Genomic DNA, 23,699 nt, shown 5'->3' with positions numbered 1-23,699 from the left:
AATATGAAAATGAACTAAATTTTTTTTTAAAGGGGAAAGACTAGTGTGATGTCATAAACTCATTCAAAGAAGATGCATATCTTAGACTTTACACAACATAAATTTAAATCTTAAATCTATAGGCTGCTTGAAAAGATGGAGCTTTAAGATTCTGAGAGGCTATTAAAATTCTGCCTAAACTTCAGGGTATTAACTAAAGCAATAAAGCTATTTTAAACTGAGAATTCAAAATGTGCTTAAAAGTATACTGTAATCATACAACTGAGAATTATTAATCTACAACATATTAGCCAGTCATCCATTACATAATTACTGAAAAGCTCCTAAGTACTATATACAATATGCTGCTTTGATATTTTTTGCAATTGGCGATGAAAAAATTAGTGAAACAAAAAAATATGCCATAAGATACCTTCAAATAGCGTTCAATATTGTTCATCAAAATATCAATTTCTTCCTTGGACCACATCCCCTGCTTCCATTTATGTCCTTTAAAAGAAAACAAGTAATGCTATAGAAAATATTATTCCTTGAGAGGAATAAAATGTAGCTAATTTAATGTCTCTCATCTGAAATCTGAAAAATCCCCAGGTAAAGTTGCTTTTGTGACCTCTGGTTTTTAAGAAAGAATACATTTGACCCTACTAAATAGAGATAATGATAAGTAAAAGATTCATAAAAAATATTACTTACTCTTAGTTACATCTCTTACCCTTTCAGCAGTATAGGACTTATAAATACAAAAGCCAAATCACCCTCAAAACTTTCTGAAAAATTCCTCCAGTGAAAAATAAATTTTATGGGCAACAAAACATGTATAAAAGATTCTAGGACAAGGTAAACATAATATATTGGATACCAAGTGAATAGTTTATTTTTAGTGAGTACTTACTGTACAGTGGTTGAAAACAATCAATTTACTTACTTTTTGTTTCCTTTCCTTACTTCAGAGTGGCATATACACAACCTCCACTTTGTTGTAGTAACTTCCTAGCAATCCTTATGAGCACAGCAGCACTATAAACACTGTTACTTTAAACCTCTAAGCCACTTATCAGACCAAAGTTAGTAGCAGAACTTTGAAAAATTGAATATTGGTTTCATGGTCCCACTCAGAGCCAAATTTAATTCAATTAGAAAGGCTCAATTACTGTAACTACTCAACCATAATTATGAAGGCCCAACTCAGAATCCTTATGACTACAAGCTCTTCTTTATGTCCATTTTTTCCACTGGACACTAAAATTCACAGTATCTCTTACCTTTGTTAGTTAGAGAATCCTTATCTTCTTTAGTTGTAAACCATGCTTGGCTAACTGCTGAAACCTCTTCATTACCCAAGGGAGATATGTCATCTAGTTGCTCATTCTGTAGAATCTTGAAAAGGTAAAAGAGAAAAAAAAAGTAGCAGCCTGATTTAATACCCAACCTGATTCATCTTTGTTTTTAATGCTAAGCACTATAAAACTCTAATAATGTGAAATCTACTTGTTTTAGATATAATAAAATTATATTGAATTTATAAAGACAAATATTTTCTTGTTCTTTTAATAAGATAGTATGAAAACAAAATTATCTGCATTAACAAAATATGACCTTCAATTAAGCAAGTAAGTCAGTACTAGCAGCTTGAATTTTAGAGAATATTGGCTAAGATTCCATTAAGCATTTAAATTAATACAGGATACTCAAAGCCATTTGTATATTTATATATGTAAAACAAACTCATATATAAAATAAAATGGAAATGGTGGGGTTGATGTCATGATTATTCATGCCCTCACAGGTAGTTTGCTACCTAAATATATAGTCATCTGTAATGTAATGTGTTGCTAAATCTAAAGGATTAACAGGCTAACTCAAAAGATGTTACTGCAAAATCATGATTTGTTTATTGTTTACTGACAACTTTGTTTTAGCCAACCTCTAGAGCTGATTCCTACCCTCCTTCATGTACCTTCTTTCAAAGAACTATATGGTACTACTTTTTATTATTATTGCAGTAAAACAGTCTGTACAAGAAATGTGTAGTTAAAAAATAAGCTTTATTGAGATACAATTCACACATCACAAAATTCACCCTTTAAAGTATACAGTTCAGTGGCTTTCAGTAATATTCATGAAGCTATCACCAGGTACATTTTCTTTTTTTTAAATTTAAATTTATGTATTTTATTTATTTATATTTCGCTGCGCTGGGTCTTCGTTGCTGTGTACGGGATTTTTCTAGCTGTGGCAAGCGGGGGCTACTCTTTGTTGTGGTGCGTGGAATTCTCATTGCGGTGGCTTCTCTTGTTGCAAAGCACGGGCTCTAGGCGCACGGGCTTCAGTAGTTGTGGCAGGCAGGCTCAGTAGTTGTGGCGCACGGGCTTAGTTGCTCCGCGGCCTGTGGGATCTTCCTGGACCAGGGCTCGAACCCCTTTCCCCTGCATTGGCAGGCGGATTCTCAACCACTGCGCCATCAGGGAAGCTCACCAGGTACATTTTCAATTAAGGACATACCTAATCCAGCAAATTCTGCAGGAACAAAGCTGTTTTTAAGAGACTTGGCCTTGGGCTAAAGAGAGCTATAGTGTAAGTGAAGAAGATTTAGCAACACTGCTACCATATCAGGTATAAACCTATTACAGGCAGACCAGGATAAGGGGAGAGTCACATGCCTAGTGACCACTCAACCCAGTTCTGTCTCTGGATTGGATCAACTACTAACCTATGCCACTTTCCGGAGGTAAGTCCTAACAAAGTTTGAACTGTTTTTTGAGTAGGCAGAAACTGGATCTCTACTTTCAAGAAGATATGAAACCCATCTCCCTTCGAAAACAGAGAAACTGTCCATGAACAATCAAAGCACAATGAGGAGAAAAGCCATGCCTCTACTGTCACCTACTTTATTTTTATATTTGGTGGTAATGAATATTTTGTATTTATAAAAATGTTGTTTTCTAAGACCATAGGCAAAAGCTAGAAATCACTGGAACAAACATGAAAAGTTTTATAACCCTGTATTTATGCATCATACATTTTAGATCTTTTTCTTTTAAAGATTAAGAGGACTTTATAAAGCTGAGAATTGAGACAGACTAGACAGATGATATCGAAGGCCTCTTATATTATGAAGATCACAATTCTGTAAGACTTGACACAGGAGTTATTCATCAAGGGCAATACAGAGACCTATCAAAAGACCTTGATACATATAATACCTACTTTTAAGAAATGTAATGTAAAAAATATCCTGAGATGATCTCTTATATTATTAATTAGTTCGTTAAAAGAATAAAATCACCATTTTCCAAAGTGAGTCTAAATATACAGCAAAGCCCACTCTATGAATCTCACAAATAAACCTGTCATGCCAATTAATCGCTGTCTTTGGGCAAACACTTAATGCCTTATGGCTCAAATTTTTCTGAAGAAGACTTACAATTATTACTTAAACCATATAATGTTAAACATGAAAAGCCGTGAAATGAAGTAAATAATTATTAAATTTTAGTAGTAATATTCAGCACTGTCAATAAAAGTGAGTATAGAAGGAGACTTAGGTACCTGAAAGGCTATCTATCTATACTTAGTAATAAGTTTAGTAATAAGTATTTTAGTAAATAGTAATAAGTTTTACAGTATTTTACCCCCATTTTTTGCTATTTTATACATAAATCTTTTAAAGTTACTTAGGCTTTATTAGCATGCTGTTGCTTTCTAAATGAAGCCTTTTTGAGTTGGTTGTAGGGTTTCCCATCTGTAACATATACAGGCTTAGAAATCTAAAAATAAGTATTTCATTCACTAAATACCTCTTGCAACCACAAAGTACTACATACATTGGGAATTTTTTTAGTTTCTAATTGTTTTTCAAGCTCGTCGCATCAGTGGAATGAGGGAAGGGGCATTAGCTACTAAACTACGTGAAATAACTACACCTAGACTGACACAAAAGGGCACAGCAAAAAGCACACTATTTCTGAACTTTTAACTGTGCTGACTTTCACTCCCAACCTAATATTAATCTTATTAAAAAATTTAGAAATTATTAATTATTTCATTCATAAAAATGGTAATAACAAACCAAGAGGTTAATATTAAATTGTAATTCATTAAGTCTTCGGAAATAATCCAAACAAAACCGTATAACTTGTCTAACTAGCACTGCTACTGCTCAATCTTATAATAACTAGGTTGTAAACCAAATCACACATATGTATATAGTTATTTTCAATGTGCTAAAAATGGAATGGAAGTGAGACTACATAGTCTTTGAATCTGAAATGAATTTGACAAGACCCATTTTGAAGAAAGAATGTGCCCTATTATTTCCGAGGGTTTAGAAAAAAAATCGTGTCCAAATTCCCACTGAAACCCAACGGTAGATTATGAGATCTCCAGCTTGGCTCAAAGCTGTTTGAAGCATTTTGGAGACTTGCTTCTCTGGAAATCCTGTCATTCTGGAACCACTCTGGAGCTCCCCACTGCAAACCATTCACAGTACTCCTACCTGAGATGTCCTTAGTCCCTGATGTTACATATCAACTTGTAACTTTACTTCTTAACTGAAGGGTCATTGTGATGCTTCACATACAAAAAATAATGGTACAATGTCTACTGTCTACTTAAAAGTATTTTATTAAATGAAGAGATGAAGCAAAAGGACAAGCTAGTAAAAAGAAAGAACAATCAGCCAGAAATAAACTTACAAGTAAAATATATTTAAGCTGCTGGTTACTGAAGACAGCAAAGAATTCTGATTACTTTTGGCAGAAATAACTCATGAGACAAATAAAGAAGTTCATGTAGGAAAAAGGGCTAATTATTATTTAACCTCTGAACATGCAGTAAAATGTATCTAGTCCTACAGGCACCAAAAGGAACTACCTTAACTACAACTGTTATAATTAAAATCTATTTGAAATAACCAGCTTTCATTCACATTAGGGCAGAGAATACATGGAGCTGTTCTAAATCTGTCACTACAGATAACTGCTGGGTAAAACTTGTCTTAAAAAGTTTTATATCCCAATCAGTATCATATATAACTGGTAGATAAAATTTAAAGTTACTTAACAGCTCAAATGAGATCACTCCAAGCGGATAAAGAATGCCCATGCATCATCTGCTTCAACAGATGTGAACCACTCTACAGGGAACGAATTTTAAAATTCTATCGTTGCTTACAATTCTGAGACTCACATATGTGGGGAATGGAAATCTGAATGAATAAGTCCAACCTCTGTTCTGTGGTTGCTCCTTTGTCAGACAGAATATATTCTCATCATTTTATCACCTAAGGTATGTGTAAAGGATAATCTTCTTGTATCCAGTAAAAAGACTTACTATACCTGGATCTGTGTCACAGTTCCCTCAGTAATCTCATCATCTGCCACCTCTGTGGTTGCAGTCATGGTCACCTCAAAGCTCTGATCATTTTCTGAAACTTCAAGAAAAAGAACAGTTCAACTCTAGAATAATAATGGCAGCTTCTAATTATTAAAAAATATACCCAAGGAACAAGTATGTGATCATCTAATTTCTTAACATATTCCTTGCCAATATATCTACACATATATATGTGTGTGTGTGTGTGTGTGTATACATTCATATACATATATTTGCTTAACAAATATCTACTGTGCACCTAATACATGCTAGGCATTGTTCTCGGCAACAATAAACAAAAAAAACAAAAATTCTGCCTTCACGGCACTTATAGCCTAGGGGGAAAGATACAAAATGAACACGAAATTATGCTGGAGAAGTATTAAGGAGAAAAAATAAAGCACGAAAGGAAATGTGTTGGGAGTGGGGGAGAGTGTTTGAATTTTAGATAGGAGGCCAGGAAAAGTCACCAACACTTGGACTTTATCCATAAAGTCCATATATCATATATCATGCAGGTATATTGAGGAAAAGCACTTCAGGCAGATGGAAAGCCAAGTGCAAAAAGGCTCTGAGATGAGGGCCTGCCTAGATTGTTCATAGGAACAGCAAGGAGGACAGTGTAGCTGGCCAGAGCAGACCAATCAAGATACTGTGTGGGGACTCACAGACCACTGTAAAGACTTTGGCTTTAACTCTCTTCCAGTGGGTTGACCATTGGAAGATTTAGAGGAGTGGTATAAACTGAGTTTTATTGTAACAGGATCACTCTGGCTGCTAAGGGGAAAAGAGCCTGAAGGGCAGCACAGGCTGGAGGGAAATCAGTGAAGAAGCGAATTCAATAATCTAGATAAGAGAGGTCAGTGGCTTGGACTAGAGTGAAGGCAAGTGAGGGTGATAAGAAGTAGTTCAAATTGTGGGTACATTTTGATGGTAGAGCCAAGAGGATGTGTGGATAAACCAAATATGAAAGTGAAAAGTCAACGACGGAATTAAAGTTTTTTATCTGAGCTACTGGAAGAATGTACCTGCCATTAATGAGATGGGGAAGATTGTAGAAGAAGCAAGTTTAAAAATGTAGGATGTTTCAGGTGCTCAGATTTAAACATACTCGTTTGAGATAGCCACTAAACCTCTAGAGTCAAGAGAAGTCTGGACTGGAAAAAATCTGGGAGTCATTACCAGAGACAGGACTTAAAACCATGAATTCTAGGGAGTGAGTAAAAATGGAAAACCGAAGCAATCTAAGAACTGAGTCCTGGGGCACTCCACATTTAGAGGTTGGGGAGATGTGGACTAGTCAGCGTAAGAGACTAAGAAGGAGTGGACAGAGAGAAAACTAGAGAAATGTCTTCCCTGGAAGCCAAGTGACAAAATGTTTCAGGGAGAAGGGAGTGATAAAATTATTGAAAATTGTCGGCAGATCAAGTAAGACAAAGACTAAAAAAATCACCATTGGATTTAGCAACAAGAAGGTCTCTGGAAAAACCTAAAAAGAAGAAAAGAAGAAGAAGAAAAAGAAAGTGTCTGGAGACATGGGGAGAACAGTTCTGGTGTAGTGATAGAGGTGAAAGACTCACTGGAGTGCGTTTACAGAACAAAGGAAGAAGAAACGGAGGCAAGGATAGGCAATTCTTCCAAGGAAGTCTGCTCTAAAGGGAAGGAGAGAAACTGGATGGGAGCCCACAGTGGGCTAACAGGACGTTTTGAAGAAGAAATTATAGTGTTTGTAAATGTTGATGGGAATAATCCAATAGAGAATGCAACATTGATGATTCAGAGGAGAAAGGAAAGAATTACTACAACTATGTCCTTGAGTAGACAAAAGGGGTGGGGTCTAGTACACTGAAGGGTTGGCCTTAGCTGGGTGAAAAGACAGAATATATGGACATAGATACAAGTCAGTGTGTATCTATGGTAGTGGAAACTTACAGAAATTATTTTCTGGCCACTTAAATTTTCTAAGTAGGAAGCAAGGCTATCAGTTGAGAGTGAAAAAGGTGGAAGAAGTATTGGAGATTTCAGAATGTATTAAACAGTCATCTTAGAGTGGGAGAAAGAACACTAGATAAGTATGGCATGACTGGCAGGCAACACTAAGAGCCCATTTCAAGTTAATGATCATAAATTTAAAGTGAGACTGGTCAGCTTACTTGTGCTGTTTTTCTCCAATCTCTTTCAGTTAGCTGTACCAGTATAGACATAAATAGGCAGACAAATTGAACCAGGGTTGTGGTTTCATCAAAGAATGATGAGGTGGGGGGAGGAGAAAAGGACCTGAGGATAAATGCAAGACAATGATTATAATGATTATAATGAAAACTGAAACTAGGTAAGGAGGAAACAAGGATACAAGTGAAGAAGGAATAATTTAAAAGTGGTAAGGTCAATGGGTCCCGGTGGGGCAAAGGATCGCCAAAGTATGAGAGGAAGTAATCTGGAAGATAGGAATCAGTGGTAGGAAAACAAAATCTGAAGTAATTACAAATACACTCCAGTTAATATGCAATAGCAAGAGTGGTATGGGAATGACAAATGAGGCCGTGTGAAGAACAAAAGGAATCAGAGGCTTAGTAACTCCAACAATCCTCTAAACCAATAATCACCAAGAGTTTTAACAATGAATAGGTAATGGAATAAGTGTGTGTAGATGATTGCAAAAAGAAGTGGTAAGTTATCTGCACTGATTAACATGAGGGTTAAGAGAACTTTTAAGGCTCAGATAACTTTTTATCAGTTTTATAAAGCATGTAAAGAAAACCTGAATTAAAGTTAAATCATTAAAACTAATATTCATCTCCATGAAGTCCAGCATAAATTACTCGTGCATTTAATCAGTCCCAGATGATGGTGATGGATATAGGACTTCATGCTTCTGTGTGTGGTTTTTTTTTTTGCAGTACGCAGGCCTCTCCCGTTGTGGAGCACAGGCTCCAGACGCGCAGGCTCAGCGGCCATGGCTCACAGGCCCAGCCACTCCGCGGCATGTGGGATCTTCCCGGACCGGGGCACGAACCCGTGTCCCCTGCATTGGCAGGCGGACTCTCAACCACTGTGCCACCAGGGAAGCCCTGTGTGACTTTTTTTAAATGTAGAAACTTTCCTAAGTTGATTTTATCAACATACTTTTTACAAATCCAGGGAACTTCAAGCCACTCTTCACAAATTCAGTCTTATTGTAAATTAGGCTCCAGAATGTCCTCTTTGGTGATGCTATGACCCAACATCAAATAGCTCATGTGCTTTTATGTCAACACACCATAAAATAGAACAAAATATCGTGTAGTTCAAACCTACAATAATGTTCAAGGCACTCTAACCAAATCAATTAACCAGTCAAAATTTACATCAAAATAATCACTCAAAAATCCTGGCTGAATTAAATATTTTTATTTTATTTTATAACCTGTGGATGTACTGTTCAGCATGGTGACTACAGTTAATAATACTGTACTGTATATTTGAAAGTTGTTACGACAGTAGATCTTTAAAGTTCTTCTCCCAGGAAAAAAAATTGTATTGATAACTGTGTGGTGAAGGATGTTACTAGACTTATTGTGCTGAACATTTTGCAATATATACATATACATAATGATGTGGTATACATATACCACATCATTATGTATACCTGAAACTAATATAATGTTAATGTCAGTTATATCTGAATTTAAAAAAATTCTAGCTTAGAAAATGTCTACATAGGATTGTATTTGTACAGATAGCCTAATCATGTTCTAAAATTGAGTCATAACATAATAATAGTCAAATTAGGAGAGAGTTTTAAAAATCATATGAATTATCATTAGAAGGAGAGATCATTTAATTAGAAATATATTATGCTTGTATATTCCACAGGTGGAAGCAATATTAACATTAACACCATTTCTCAACAGTCTCATAGTAAACTTATATAATATGGTTTCTTTTCTGCTCAATTCAATAAGCAATTAACTCCAAATACAGAGTACATATCTGTTTATGAAGACATGAGTTTCCACAGTGAAAACCTAGGCTTAGTTTCTTTCCACTAGATGATGATGTGATCTTGCTTGATGCTGACTGCAAAATAAAAGTTTGTGGATATGCCAAGACCCTCCTTTGTGCAGAGAGTGCCCCCAACAGCCCTGTGCCCCAACCCCATCGCCAAGGACTAAGATATCTACTCCAGCTTTTTTTAAAAAAAGTAAATATATATATTTTTATTAGTTTCTGCTTTATAACAAAGTGAATCAGTCATACATATACATCTGTTCCCATATCCCTTCCTTCTTGCGGCTCCCTCCCTCCCACCCTCCCTATCCCATCCCTCTAGGTGGTCACAAAGCACCGGCTGATCTCCCTGTGCTATGCTGCTGCTTCCCACTAGCTATCTACCTTACGTTTGGTACTGTATATATGTCCATGACTCTCTTTCGCTTTGTCACAGCTTACCCTTCCCCCTCCCCATATCCTCAAGTCCATTCTCAAGTAGGTCTGTGTCTTTATTCCTGTTTTCCCCCTAGGTTCTTCATGACATTTTTTTTCCCTTAAATTCCATATATGTGTGTTAGCCTATGGTATTTGTCTTTCTCTTTCTGACTTACTTCACTCTGTATGACAGACTCTAGGTCTATCCACCTCATTACAAATAGCTCAATTTCGTTTCTTTTTACGGCTGATCTACTCCAGCTTTGGAGGGCCACCACAGTTCAACAAGATTCCATATTCTTTGCTAAACAAACCAGAAATAATTTAACATTACAGTTGGTGGGTTGTAGTCTTTCACCAACAGTATTCCACTCAAAATACTACATCTTCTTAAAATCCAGTCTACTCTAAATGATCTTGGAATATAAACATTTTGAGAACTTTCTTTGTTTTGCTTTTTTTTTTTTTTTCTGGCCACACTATGCGGCATGCGGGATCTTAGTTTCCCCGACCAGGGATCGAACCCATGCCCCCTGCAGTGGAAACACAGAGTCTTAACCACGGGGTCGCCAGGGAAGTCCCTTAAGAACTTTCTTAATGAGAATAAACTTATTAGGCTTCGGTCTAACTTCCATTTAGCCATATACCACATGAAAAGAACATAAACTACAAGAACCAGAATGCCTGGGTATGACCTTAGACAAGTTATTACACCTCTCTATACCTTAGTTTTCTCATTTATAACACAGGGAACACTCTAGAGAGTGTTTTCTCAATGAGGGTGAATATGCTTCTTGGGAGAAGGTGAAAAGATCTTATTCTCTTTATTAAGAAAGCAAGGACAGGGCCTCCCTGGTGGCGCAGTGGTTGAGAGTCCGCCTGCCGATGCAGGGGATACAGGTTCGTGCCCCGGTCTGGGAGGATCCCATATGCCGCGGAGCGGCTGGGCCCGTGAGCCATGGCCGCTGGGCCTGCGCATCCGGAGCCTGTGCTCCGCAACGGGAGAGGCCACAACAGTGAGAGGCCCGCATACCGCAAAAAAAAAAAAAAAAAAAAAAAGAAAGCAAGGACATATATATATATATAGTACATTAAAAACAACAAGGACATATATATATATATATATATATATATATATATATATATATAGTACATTAAAAACAACAACAGTATATTTGTGGTATTACAATTTCATGGGGGAGAGCATGATGATGAAAAAATGGTCTAAAAAGGCTCTCGGGAGTGGGGGGCAATTAAAAAAAAGGTTGAGAGATTAAACTAAACTAGGCAATATATGTAAAAGTATTCAGAGCCATGCCTGGCACATAAATAAGCACTCATTAAGTGCTGGTTAAAAGGAGGTTTTTTGTACTAAGAGGAGAAAAATAATGGGTCCAAGTCTACCTTGAAATGCCAATTTAATCTCTTGGAATCTAAATTTGGATTCAGAAGGAAACTATGTTAATACTCAGTGACTTACGTGGAAGTGCAACAACTGATATGCAAGGAGTGGAATCATCAATACTTTGATCATCCTCAGAAGACAGACAAAGCCTTTTATGTGGAGGTTCAATACTATCTTCTGAGTCTATTTCATCAGCTTCTAATGAAACAAAACAAAAACAAAAATCTCAAAATCTTCAACAAGGAGAAAACAAAATCTTCAACAAGTAATGACTGTAAAATAATCTTCTTACTGATTTGCTATGTCAACTAAAGCCAGTCATGCAAGTGAGACTCACTGTCCTCTCTACGCTTACTGCAGCACCTCAGCTCTTATTTTTATGACAAGGAACTATGAACAAAGGTGCCAATTTTTAAAACATCACACTTTTGTGCTGTTGACTACCTGGCTTTCCAAATATTTCACATGTAAAGACAAGGGTCGGTTATTTAATTCACTCACAACATTCACTGAATGCATACCATTACCTAAGTTTGAGAAACAAAACAATAAGAGATACCCTGACTGTCAAGGAGCTCATAGTACAGTGCAGGAGATGACTAAACTAACAATTTCAAAATGGTGTAATAAGAACTATGAAGGTGGAATGAAGAGGCTGTTATATGAGCACACAGGCATTTAATTTAGACTGGAGGTGAAGGGTTTCTAGAAAAGGTGTCTTAAACTTTCAAAAAGAAACAGAAGGCAGGGGGAAATGATTATTAACTGGCAGTAGGAGTAATACATGCAGTCATACTGAGGTCTGAGAAGCTTAAGTATGTTAGGAATATAAAAATAGCTGTGAACTGCTGGAATACCACTACATGAAATGTGGCAGGAAATGAAGCTGCAAGGAAAGCTGAGATGATGGGAGGCCTATGTACCAAATTAAAGAACTTGAACTATATTCTTAAAAACCATGGGAAGCTTATTAAAAAAAAAAGCAACTTCCTATACTGTGAGTGAATTAAAAAAAACTTCCAAAAAGTTCGTTCATTTGGGTTTTTCCATAACATCTTACGGAAAAACTTGAATGTTTTGGCCAACCCAATACAATTATGTCAGCAGGTTCTCCTACCATTCTGAGGGCAGTGAAGAATGAGGTTCCCGTCTGCGTCCCGAGTCAAAGTCACAGAGTTCACAGTTTCTACTGTTACTGTGTCAGAATCCTCTTCAACTGTGCTCATACTCAAATCTGTGTAAGAACAGGTTTCAGATTAGGGTTTAAAAAATTATTTCCAAGTATGAACATAAAGTAGCCCACAGAATCCCGCCCCCCCACAATTTGTATCTGCCTGTAGTATTCTTTATGTGAAATTGCAATGATGTTTCAGGTTTCAAAACTTTTTTTCAAAAGTATAGGGGCTTCCCTGGTGGCGCAGTGGTTGAGAGTCCGCCTGCCGATGCAGGGGATACGGGTTCGTGCCCCGGTCCAGGGGGATCCCACATGCCGCGGAGCGGCTGGGCCTGTGAGCCATGGCTGCTGAGCCTGCACGTCCGGAGCCTGTGCTCCGCAATGGAAGAGGCCACAACAGTGAGAGGCCCGCGTACCGCAAAAAGAAAAAAAAAAAGTTTATACCAATTATTTAGAATTAGCTGTAATAATCTGCAAGAATCTAAATGCGATGATTAATTAAAAACCTACAGCATTCACTTTTTTAAGAGTTGTTTTTATCACATCCAATGAAAGACTACCTGTTCCAAGTTGTCTGTCATATCAGCAAAAACTCACACCACTTTTTAGTTATTTTTTTATTGGCAGCTTTGTGATATATTCAAATAGGTGTTTACCTTCTGATTCTTTACCAGAAGACCCATCACAACTTTTCTCTTAATCTAAGAATTACTTCTCTAAAACACTATTTGAAAGTATTTAAGCTCTATTATTATCTGAAAAACAGGAACACTAAATAATTCTTCCTGCTGTTTTCTTCATATTGAACAAGTACATATATTTGTCATTGACCAAACTGTTTTCCTAATAGACATGGATCTAGGTCTTCTTTTGAAATAGAGAACTGGATTTTGCTTAAAGTGCCTTTACCTGTTATTTTACACGTATATTATTTCCCTTTTGTTCAGACAGACTGAATAAGCAGCACTTTGAATACAGTATCTCATGGCTGACAGGGGGAAATGCCCTATATTGTAATCAATGGCCTGATTGAAGTCTTCGGGTTTACCTTGTAATGTTCAATGAAGTTCTTGCCTCAATACTCTATTTTGGTCTTGTCCACATACTTTTTTTACCAACTAAATAATACAGAGGACATAAGCCTTGATGTGTATTAATCATTCAATATTTATTTGGTTGCTATATACAAGATATTAGTCTGTACATATATTTGCCATTTACACAAATGCATTTTCCCTTAGCAGAAAAACTTAAGAGCTATTAACATTTACATGGTGAAGATCTACTGATTCACTCAAGTTCTACTGTACAAATGACTGTTTTAAAAGGACATCATTCATTTTACAATGGTAAAGATGCCATTCCCCAATTAAAGATAAGTGGAGGTCATGATTTAGTTATGACTAAAATTTGCAAATCATGAGGTAAGGTCCCTGGAACAAAGGAATGCTTACCTAGAAAACAGATGGATCAGCTATAGCCCTTCCCACAGAATCGAGTTGCCTTCCCTTGGCCACCAGCATCACTTTCATGTTATCCAGATTGTTTCTCCTCCATGTTCCTACCTCTGCAACACTCTGAAAAAGTAACAGCATTATACAATAAGGCTTACTGAGAACAAACAACTGTGTGCTAGCAGTATGTTGATGACAATCTAGCCTCAAGCCTCTGTGATGTCTCAACTAGAAGAGGAAGGACAATACCAGAATTCTTCCGTAAGTAGACCTTTTGGAAATCAGCCTCTGAAAGAATCCTCCAATGAAGGGAAGAAATGATGGGATCCTATGCCTACTAAGTCAGTTTATAGGCAGTTTCTCAGCCCAAGTTGCCCCTCATCAGGCAGTCAAACTTTCTCAGAAAAAATAGGTTGAATTACACCAGTGGTTCTATGAACTGTAGACCTGGGTACATGTAACATGACCTAGGGTATATACCAACCAACAATACCACAAATATTACCAGTAACTATATTTTTCTTTATAACAATTAACATCTCTCTTTAAATGTAGTACCATATTTCATCTTAAAGCATTAGAAACTACATAATATCTGTTAACAACTCTGCCCAGGGATCTGTGGGAAAAAAGGAATCCTAAACAATCAGGCCAGAAAACATAAATTACAAGAAAGCTTTTGAATGTATTGTGAAACTTACAAAATCTGAAATGATTTGATTTTTAAAGGTTTCTTTCAAGAAACTTCTCATCTTCATCCCAAAGGATCAACCGAAAATTAAAAAACACAGCAAGATTTAAGGTTCAAGGGGATGTTTCAGCAAAAAACAATGATTAAAATTCTCATTTTTGCAGTATTCTAATTAGAACTCCTCTCTAGGATGGGTATCTTTGAGAACTGCTATATATAAATAACTCTGTAGTGCAAAAGGTACAGATCCTGCTAGAGAAACATCCAGTCAGTTAATAGATTTCCTGTTGTTCTCACTTCAGAATCCATTAAAAAGTTTAAAAGCTGAATAAAGTAATACTTACTGTAGAAGATGGAGAAATTAAATGTTAAAAAAAGAAAAAAGAAGTTAAAACCACCCATAAACTTGCCAAAATCATTACTTCACTCTTGTTGATTTGTGTGTGTTTGTGTATGAGACTACACTGTAGAAGCAATTTTATTTTATTTTATTTTTTTATTTTTTTAAATTTTTAAATTTTTAAATTTTTTGCTTTATAACAAATTTAATCAGTTATACATATACATATGTTCCCATATCCCCTCCCTTTTGCGTCTCCCTCCCACCCTCCCTATCCCACCCCTCCAGGCGGTCACAAAGCACCGAGCTGATCTCCCTGTGCTATGCGGCTGTAGAAGCAATTTTATATACTGCATTTTAGAGTTCATTCACATTGAAAAATGTGAAGGAAACCAACCTAGGTATTTAACTGAAGTTTTCTGTATCGTTTAAAACTTCCACTGCATAAAAAACATGACATTATCCAACAAATAGCCTATAACTGGACATTTACATTCTTCCCAATTTTTCATTTCCGTAAAACACTGAAACATTCATACACTATTTCCTTAAACAATATTAATTACTGAAAAGTATTAGATCAAAGAATACAACAAAATAAACTCTTAAATCATGCTGCAGTCTACTTTCCAGAAGGGATGTACAAATTTATATTCCAACCACTGAGGTGTAAACTCTACTCCTGGTAGTAAATAAAAATACCTTGCCACTAGTATTTTTATTTAAAAAGAAACAACAAAGCAAAAAAAAAAAAAAAAAAAAAAAAAAACCAGCACAACTCCTCATTTGATAGGTACAAAATGGTTACTGGTCTAGCAATTTAATGACTGTCATCTTAGGACCTAAATTAATCTAAAACTTCGGGAAAAAGAGAAAATAAAGGTGGATTTGAGAAGATATGGGAAGATACAAGGAAGGGTATCTTAAGGTAAGATACAAGGTAAGTACAAGGAAAAAGGAGTCTGAAATAACTAGATGAGAGTATTTCATTCTTGATAACCTGTACTGGGGTTAGAGGTTGATCCCATGCAGTGTACTAGCTTTAAATCAGGAATCTAGGTTCATTTAAAAAAGTCTGATAATTCATGTTAGAGATGAGTAAATGCTTCTACACTGCTTTGCAAATTAACTAGCACATCTGTTCAATCAACAAATATATATCACATGTACAATGTGCCAGGGACTCTCTAGGCACTGGGATATAGTGGCTACTTTTTTTTAACCCCCAAAGATAAGCTCTTGACTTACCTTCCTGGGGTTTTTCCCCACTTGTACTTACAGCTACAGAGTCTGGATTTATTAATATTTAAGAAACTCACCTAATTTTATTTTCAATTTACTTTTTAGGGTAACACATTTACATGGTTCAAAATTCAAAAGGTAAAGGTGAAGTCTACTTTCCACTCTAGTTCCCTAGACCCCCTGCCTGGAGGTAAACAATGCTGTCAGTTTCTCATGCCTCCTTCCAGTTATTTTACTCATATATGTCAATATATTCCTCCTGCTACATACACTTTTTATAGAAATACTACAAATAGGGAAGCTTACCCTAATGGCTACTTTACATTTCTTCAACAGCAAGTACTGTAAGCCAGCCAACAGATTAACAGCAAAGTCCCCAAGGTGGGACCTGATTTGGCCTGGCAGGAGGGGATTAAAAAAGAAAGCCACTATGGCAGAGGCTTCCGAGCAAGAGGGAGAGTAGCTGAATTTAAGGCTGGAGAAAAAGACAGGGGCACATCTCACAAGGGCTTATAAATCCTTGGACTGTTTTAAATTGGGAAATACGATTTACATTTTGAAAAGATCATTCAGACTGCAATATGGAGAATGGATAAGGGAGTAAGTCATGAAACAAGCAGCTGTCCAAGAGATGATAGTCATTTGGAATAGGTGGCAGAGATCAAAGAAAGGAGCGTGGACAGAGGATTTATTCTGGAGGTAGTGTTGACAGGATTTGCTGAAAGTAGATTAAGAGATGAGGAGCTATTTCAAAATGATTCCTAGACTTTTGGCTTGAATAACTGACTGAGTTTTGGGGCACTAGAAGATATTTATTAAATATTTTTATTACTGTTAATATTAACAAGTTAAGATATACGGCACCCAAATGAAGATGTCAAGTTTATAGTTGGAAGCTGGAATTCAACGGGCAGGGATTAGACCTGTAAATTTGAGTTAGTAGCATGCAAATTGTTTTTAAAGATAAGATCACCTAGAGAAGTTAGAGAAGATAGCCTAGAGTTCTGAAGCAGAAGTCAAGCAATGCACAAACAAGGAAAGGAGACTGAGAAGGACCAGCCAGGGATACAGGAGGAAAACTAAGAGATGTTACTTAAAAGGCTTGAGAGTGTTTTTCAAGGAGCATTAAGTAGTTGACTGTTAAATACTGCTGACAGGATAAGATGGAGAAGTGACTACTTGATTTGGCAATAAGTAGAATACTGTTGACCTACTGGAATACAGAGAATTGGAAGTACGGAAGGTAATACAAAACAGGTCTTTTACAAGGTTTAGCTCTCAAAGTAAGCAGAGTGAGAAGATCTATGGTAGAGTCAAGACAGCTGTTATTTATAGGAAGAGTACATCTGTATTTTAATATGACTATTAGAGTAACTGAAAAATGTTGGTAAATAAATCAACGTACGATAGTAAGGTACAAAGTTGAGTAATTTAGGGCCTTGTACTGTAATTCATCATTATACGTGAAACTATGCTTAACTTCAAAACCCGTTCCCCATTTGGTTTAATAGGGAAATATATCAGAAGATCTCCAATTCTAACATCAAAATTTTGGTTCCCTTTGGGGCAAATAAATACACACCATCAGCCTATTTTTTTTAAAACATTTTTTAAAAAAGACAATCTACATATTTATTTGGGCCACACCACGAGGCATGTGGGATCTTAGTTACCCTACCAGGGATCAACCTGCGGCTCCTGCACTGGAAGCGCAGAATCTTAATGACTGGACCACCAGGGAAGTCCACCATCAGCCTATTTAAATCTTCCTTTCTTTCTCTCAAATGGGTTATACCATATGCACTACTTTTTTTTAACCAACTAGAAGTGAGAACATGAAAGGAAAAATTTTTAACAGCCATTTTAATTGGTGAAATGGCATTCTGGGCACGTTTCCATCATTTGGTGGATATCTTAATAATACCTTAGTAAAATCAAGAAAAGAATACCTGGAATGTGGTACAGAACAGTTATTATACTCACATTTAAATGAGAAACGTATTTGTTTACATTTATAGCTCCCAATGAACAAGATGACCCTACTCAATGTAGAACCCAAAAACCTACTACTCTTGGATCTGTTACTTAACATAGACTTTAAAGACAAGAATCCTTTATTCTACTCCATTCCAGTACTGATGTAAAGTTTTTATTCATTAGATTATCTTAAACTGGTATTTCCATCAATTGAGTCTACATAATTGTCCTGGTTTATCAGGCAACCAAGTGTCATAATCTTCTAAAAACTAGATCAAACCAAGAAAAGTGGCATTTCTTCCTGGTTTTGGGACCAGTTTCTGTAGATAAATGTTTCCTGGTTCCCAAGCACAGGACTAGTACAAACGGGGAAGGGTAGATTCTATTATTAGAGATCATGAGAAGCTCAGAGCTAACACTTGCTGACCCTTGATGCTTGAAGATGTGATTCTTCATTGCAAGATGGGATGAGACTACATGGTGTGAAAAACATTCAGCATTATAAAATAGTTTTATAAGGGGAAATCAAGCAAGCTACAGAACATAAAGCACCAGAATTTTATTGGATGAGGCAAAGATTGAGAAACGCTAGCTGACGCAGTTTTCGGCATAATTCAACGAATAAGGCAGTAAGGACACATTTAGTTTTCAGATATCTTTTTTCCTGCCCCAATATAACAAGAAAATTACTCATTTTCCTTTTTTCTTGGTGATAATCTTCCAAACCTTTCAGCCACATATCAACGTATCTGTTTTTAATTGTTTTTATGATACTGCTACCATACCGTCACATCTTTCATAACTTTTTTTTTGCACTTCACTTTATGGGGAGCATTTTCCGATATTACTAGTTATTCTTCCATAGCACTTTAAACGGGCACATGGTACCTAAACTTATCGAACCATTAAACTATTACTGAACATTTTTGTTTTCAAGGTCTTGCTATTGTAGACTCCATATTGGCCACTGTCATACCTTAGGTGGTACGTAACTAACGCCTTAGGAAATGCTTATAAGCGGATTTGCTTAGTAACATACAATAAAAAATCTGAAAGATATGTTTTGAAATATTTTTATTTTGAAAGAATGAAAACTCTGCTAAATAGAAAGTCGTAGTGGAGGAGAATAGGTAACAAATTCCTCGACTTCCCTGGTGGTGCAGTGGTTGAGAATCGCCTGCCAATGTAGGGGACACGGGTTCAATTCCTGGTCTGGGAAGATCCCACATGCCATGGAGCAACTAAGCCCATGTGCTACAACTACTGAAGCCTGCGTGCCTAGAGCCCGTGCTCCTCAACAAGAGAAGCCACCGCAGTGAGAAGCCCACGCACCGCAAGGAAGAGCAGCCCCCGCTTGCCACAACTAGAGAAAGCCCGTGTGCAGCAGCAAAGACCCAATGTAGCCAAAAATAAATATATTTTTTAAAAGTAAAAATAACGAAAGTTAATAAAAAGAAAAAGAAATTCCTATATCCTGAACATGGGGACATAGAGGGATATCAGGAAACAGACAAAGCCACAGACATCTTAAATATTGATTTTATTAAATATAGGAATGGGGTCACTTCACAGTTGAGGTTGAATGCTTTGGACTATGGTCCCAGGCCCCTGGGGATTTGTTCTTCTGTATACTTTGTGGAAAAGTTTGAGAAAGAGAACTATAAATGAACATACAAGCATACTGAATTAAGGTACCTAACTATCTTCATTATGACTTGGTTTTAAGATAATATGACTGTATACCATAAAACGTCAATAAGGGGCTTCCCTGGTGGCGCAGTGGTTGAGAGTCCGCCTGCCGATGCAGGGGACACGGGTTCGTGCCCCGGTCCGGGAGGATCCCACATGCCGCGGCGCGGCTGGGCCCGTGAGCCATGGCCGCTGAGCCTGCGCATCTGGAGCCTGTGCTCCGCAACGGGAGAGGCCACAACAGTGAGAGGCCCGCATACCACACACACACACAAAAAGTCAATAAAGATATTAACAGGGTTTATTATAATAGGCTTTAATTGTTTAAGATGTTGATTTCAATTACCAACTACTGAAAACAATGACACCATAACAGTAAAAAAAATTACTTGGTAGTATGATTCATTTCAAGGTACAGCATTTCATACCTGGTTTGGCAATACAACCATATTAAAAAACAAAAATGTTGTCTTTTACCCGGTGCATGATTTAAGAGCTATGCAATGTGTATTTGGCTACATTTTAAGATTTCAGCCATTGAAAACTGAGTCCTTTAAGCAAGGCATCATCAGAAGCTCTTTAAAGGGAATACATTATCACTATAGTTCTCATATACACTGACGCCGATTTTTAAACTGCACTTCTGCAACAGATACTAAAATACACAGACAGTAAATAAAACTAAAGAGCATTTTTTTGCTGCCTAACACCTGAGAGTCAAAAAGATTAGTTTTGACAACCGGTTACTTGGAAGAAGGGCTTGACAACACAGTGCACACAACTAAAATGACAGCTAAAAAAAATGGCATAAGGTTAACACACACACACCCCGCCAAACAAAAAGACAAAGTGTTCATAAAGAGCTCTCCAGTGTGCTTTTTCATGACAACTTCTTTCTGGTATTCATTCGTGGAATGGGATCTTTCTATAAACGTGAAAAAAGAGACATGATAGGTGTCTTCTTTTATTAAAGTTTATCATTTACCTTTACGGAATCAAAACAAAAACAAAGCCTACTTGTGATTTCTATTACAAGCATCCTCTTCACAAAAGGAAAAAAAGTGAAGGGGAGAAATAATATGAAAGAAAATACCACATCTATTTGATAACTCTCTGTATTTTATATTTAATGCCCTTGGCAATAGGTTTATCACTTTCTCAGGTCACTGCGTAGCACTTAAGGACAGAAAAGGCTTTGGAGCTGAATTTGCAAAGCATTTAGAAACATACCAATTCCTAAAGAATCCTTTTATATGAGGGGGAAAAAAGGGTGCTAAAAATGATGGTGGTAAGAGAAAACAATTAAAAAAGAAAACTCCATTTTGACAAAGCAGGTTAACAACTCAGTGTTAAGTAGGCAGCTTCTATATGAGATATTTAAAAAACTGGAACTCTTCCTAATCTTTTCAAAGTTTTGATGTCTTTACAACAAAACACAGTTCCCCGCCCCCTCAATATTTTAACATCTATGTGCCAGGCTGTAAATTCCTAGGGACACTTGTTTCACATTATCTTACTCATCCTCACAAGTGTTAACTTAAGTCAATGTTCTTAATGGAGCATGAAAACAACAACTGTTTAAAATAATGAGATGTTATTTTCAGGACATACAAGTTTCTTACAACATTAATAAAAATCAGGGTCTGGGGCTTCCCTGGTGGCGCAGTGGTTGAGAGTCCGCCTGCCGATGCAGGGGACACGGGTTCGTGCCCCGGTCCAGGAAGATCCCACGTGCCGCGGAGCGGCTGGGCCCGTGAGCCATAGCCGCTGAGCCTGCGCGTCCGGAGCCTGTGCTCCGCAATGGGAGAGGCCACAGCAGTGAGGGGCCCACGGTACCGCAAAACAAAAACAAAAACAAAAACAATTAGGGTCTGTAGTTGTTGGAGAGAGAAATAAGTGAGCAGAAAGATAAATATTATGTGGAAAAGTAAGGACTAGTTTTGTTTTTATTTCAATATTAACTAGTAACATCTAGCTAACCTTACAAATACACTTATCTCTCCCGCTGCCTTGGGGTGAAACGAGGTAACTTTTCTACATCTTAAAAAAAGCCTGTAAAAAGAAGAGAACTTGGGGGAAAAAAAACCAAAACTAAAGAAGACAACTACCTTCTTTTGGGGTATAATTCTCTACCAGTAACCATTTCCCGTGACTGCTTCCCCTCAAAATACTTCTAAAACCTGAACACCCAGAGAAAAATGTTTATATAGCATATATTTATTCATGTAACTGCTAAAAGTGTGGACTTAAAGTTCTATATACGTATGCAATGCCCAGTACTTACTGATTAACTGTTGATGAAGACAGGGCAATAGCATTTTGGCTCCACCATCTAGCTCAACTGCAATCAATTAAATAGATTCACGGAGAATATGCAGGTTCTAGATCAGTCCCAAAAAGCATATTTTGGGGTGAGCCTATCAACTAAAATAGTAAAAAAAAAAAAAAAATAATAATTAGCTTGTTTGGTGGCACATAAAGTACTTACTTAGTATATGGGAGTTAAAATAAGATTATCATAAAACATAAAATATTTTTTCTTCATAACACGTAATTCTCCCCCCAGAAATGATCAGGATAGTTTTTGTCCCTTGTGAATGAAGGGAAAAAAACTTTATTCTCACACCAAATTTTAGTCAAACAGAGTGACAATTTTTGTAACGGTAAGGAACATAAACTTAATTTCTTCCTGAACCTTATCTAAGTCTCTAAATCTTAACCTAATAAATGTATCTTACCAGCACTACAGCATCACAGCAAAAAGGTAAGTTTTTGGTGTATTATCAGCACGGACTTTAAACGTTTAAATGCTGGTAAATTATTCAAATTACTAAATAAATAAATAGAAAACAATGCAGTGACACTCAAAGTTATTTGAAACACAAGTTTAACAGCAGCTCAAAGGAAAAAAATATGAAGTAATGGAAAAATATGAAAATTCTTCCCTGAAAAATAGTTTTTCTGCCTGTAAAACTTTCAACACAATGCAAGAATGTCTTACTTGAACTGGAGCTTAAAAGCTATAAATGGTTGTCTTCGGGAAATCAAAATAAAGGTAAAATCCGTAAAAGATAAAATACTTCCAAACGGTATTACTGTAAGTTTAAAATACTGAACATTAGGAAGTAATCCTACAGAATACGCTTTTTGTCAAATGTCCCAACAAGCAGCCTCACCTACGGTCATAAAGAAGGTGCACAACGATGAATCAAGTTACGAGAAAATAACCATTGAATGTGAATTTCCAAATTCAATCAGGGAAAGGGAGCCCTGACTTTTACAGTTCACAGATTTATCACCTCTCCTTATCTACACCGAATTATTTTTATTCTAAAAACACATGCTGTACCATTCAACTGCATAGAATTGGCCACTTCTACCCTCAAACCTATGCCACAGACTCCCTAAAGATTCTCAAAGTCTATTTTAAAGGACGAAGAAAATAAAAAATTTAAAAACTTCCTCGGAACTCGTCAAAATACGACAATCCCTATCTTGCAGGCTCATTTTCCCGTTCTCTGCCGGGTTAGGTCTGTCTCCCCGCACTTCAGCTCCTATCTTTCCCTTTTAAGAGACTCAGGCTGACAGAGATGGTTCGGCCAGCAACCCCGATCCCTTCCGCTTAGGCCATGGACAGCTGAGCGAGAATGAACCCCAAAAGGTGGGAGAAGAGTCGAAGAGGCGAAAAGGTAAGAGGAAAAAATAGGGGGTGCGGTGGGGTGGCGCGAGACAAGCCCCAACTCTCTCGATCCCATCCAAGCTCACCTCTCCTTCACAGTACCAAATAAAACCGAAAAGGTAACAAAAACGTAAAAAAGAAACCCTACGAAAAAGCAAGGAAGGCTTCCTTACTCTCGGGGTTCCCGGGCCCGATTCTCTCGCCCAGCTCCCGGCCCACCCCACCCCACCCCACCCCCAGGGGTCCCGGCGCCATTTAGCTCCTCCGA

At 37.0% G+C, this 23,699-nt stretch overlaps 1 protein-coding gene across 2 annotated transcripts in view; it reads right to left on the bottom strand.

The window, feature by feature from the left end:
- Positions 1 to 23,699, bottom strand: part of DMTF1 (cyclin D binding myb like transcription factor 1) — a 45,145-nt gene that overhangs the window by 21,040 nt on the left and 406 nt on the right. The window contains exons 2-7 of one of the 2 annotated variants that reach the window (XM_081243696.1): positions 13,814 to 13,936; positions 12,303 to 12,419; positions 11,261 to 11,383; positions 5,337 to 5,431; positions 1,263 to 1,377; positions 413 to 489 (exon numbers count right to left, since the gene is read on the bottom strand). In XM_081243696.1, coding sequence (XP_081099822.1) covers positions 413 to 489; positions 1,263 to 1,377; positions 5,337 to 5,431; positions 11,261 to 11,383; positions 12,303 to 12,411 — 519 coding nt within the window. In that variant the 5' untranslated portion in view covers positions 12,412 to 12,419; positions 13,814 to 13,936. Of the gene's footprint in view, positions 1 to 412; positions 490 to 1,262; positions 1,378 to 5,336; positions 5,432 to 11,260; positions 11,384 to 12,302; positions 12,420 to 13,813; positions 13,937 to 23,699 lie in introns of those variants that run through there. The other variant, XM_081243697.1, reaches the window with a different exon arrangement.

The sequence above is a fragment of the Mesoplodon bidens genome (genome assembly GCF_964165515.1).
Source record: "Mesoplodon bidens genome assembly, chromosome: 9".
NCBI lineage: Eukaryota > Metazoa > Chordata > Mammalia > Artiodactyla > Ziphiidae > Mesoplodon > Mesoplodon bidens.
Note: the sequence above shows the minus strand (reverse complement) of the source record. Positions and strands in the feature narration are given on the sequence as shown.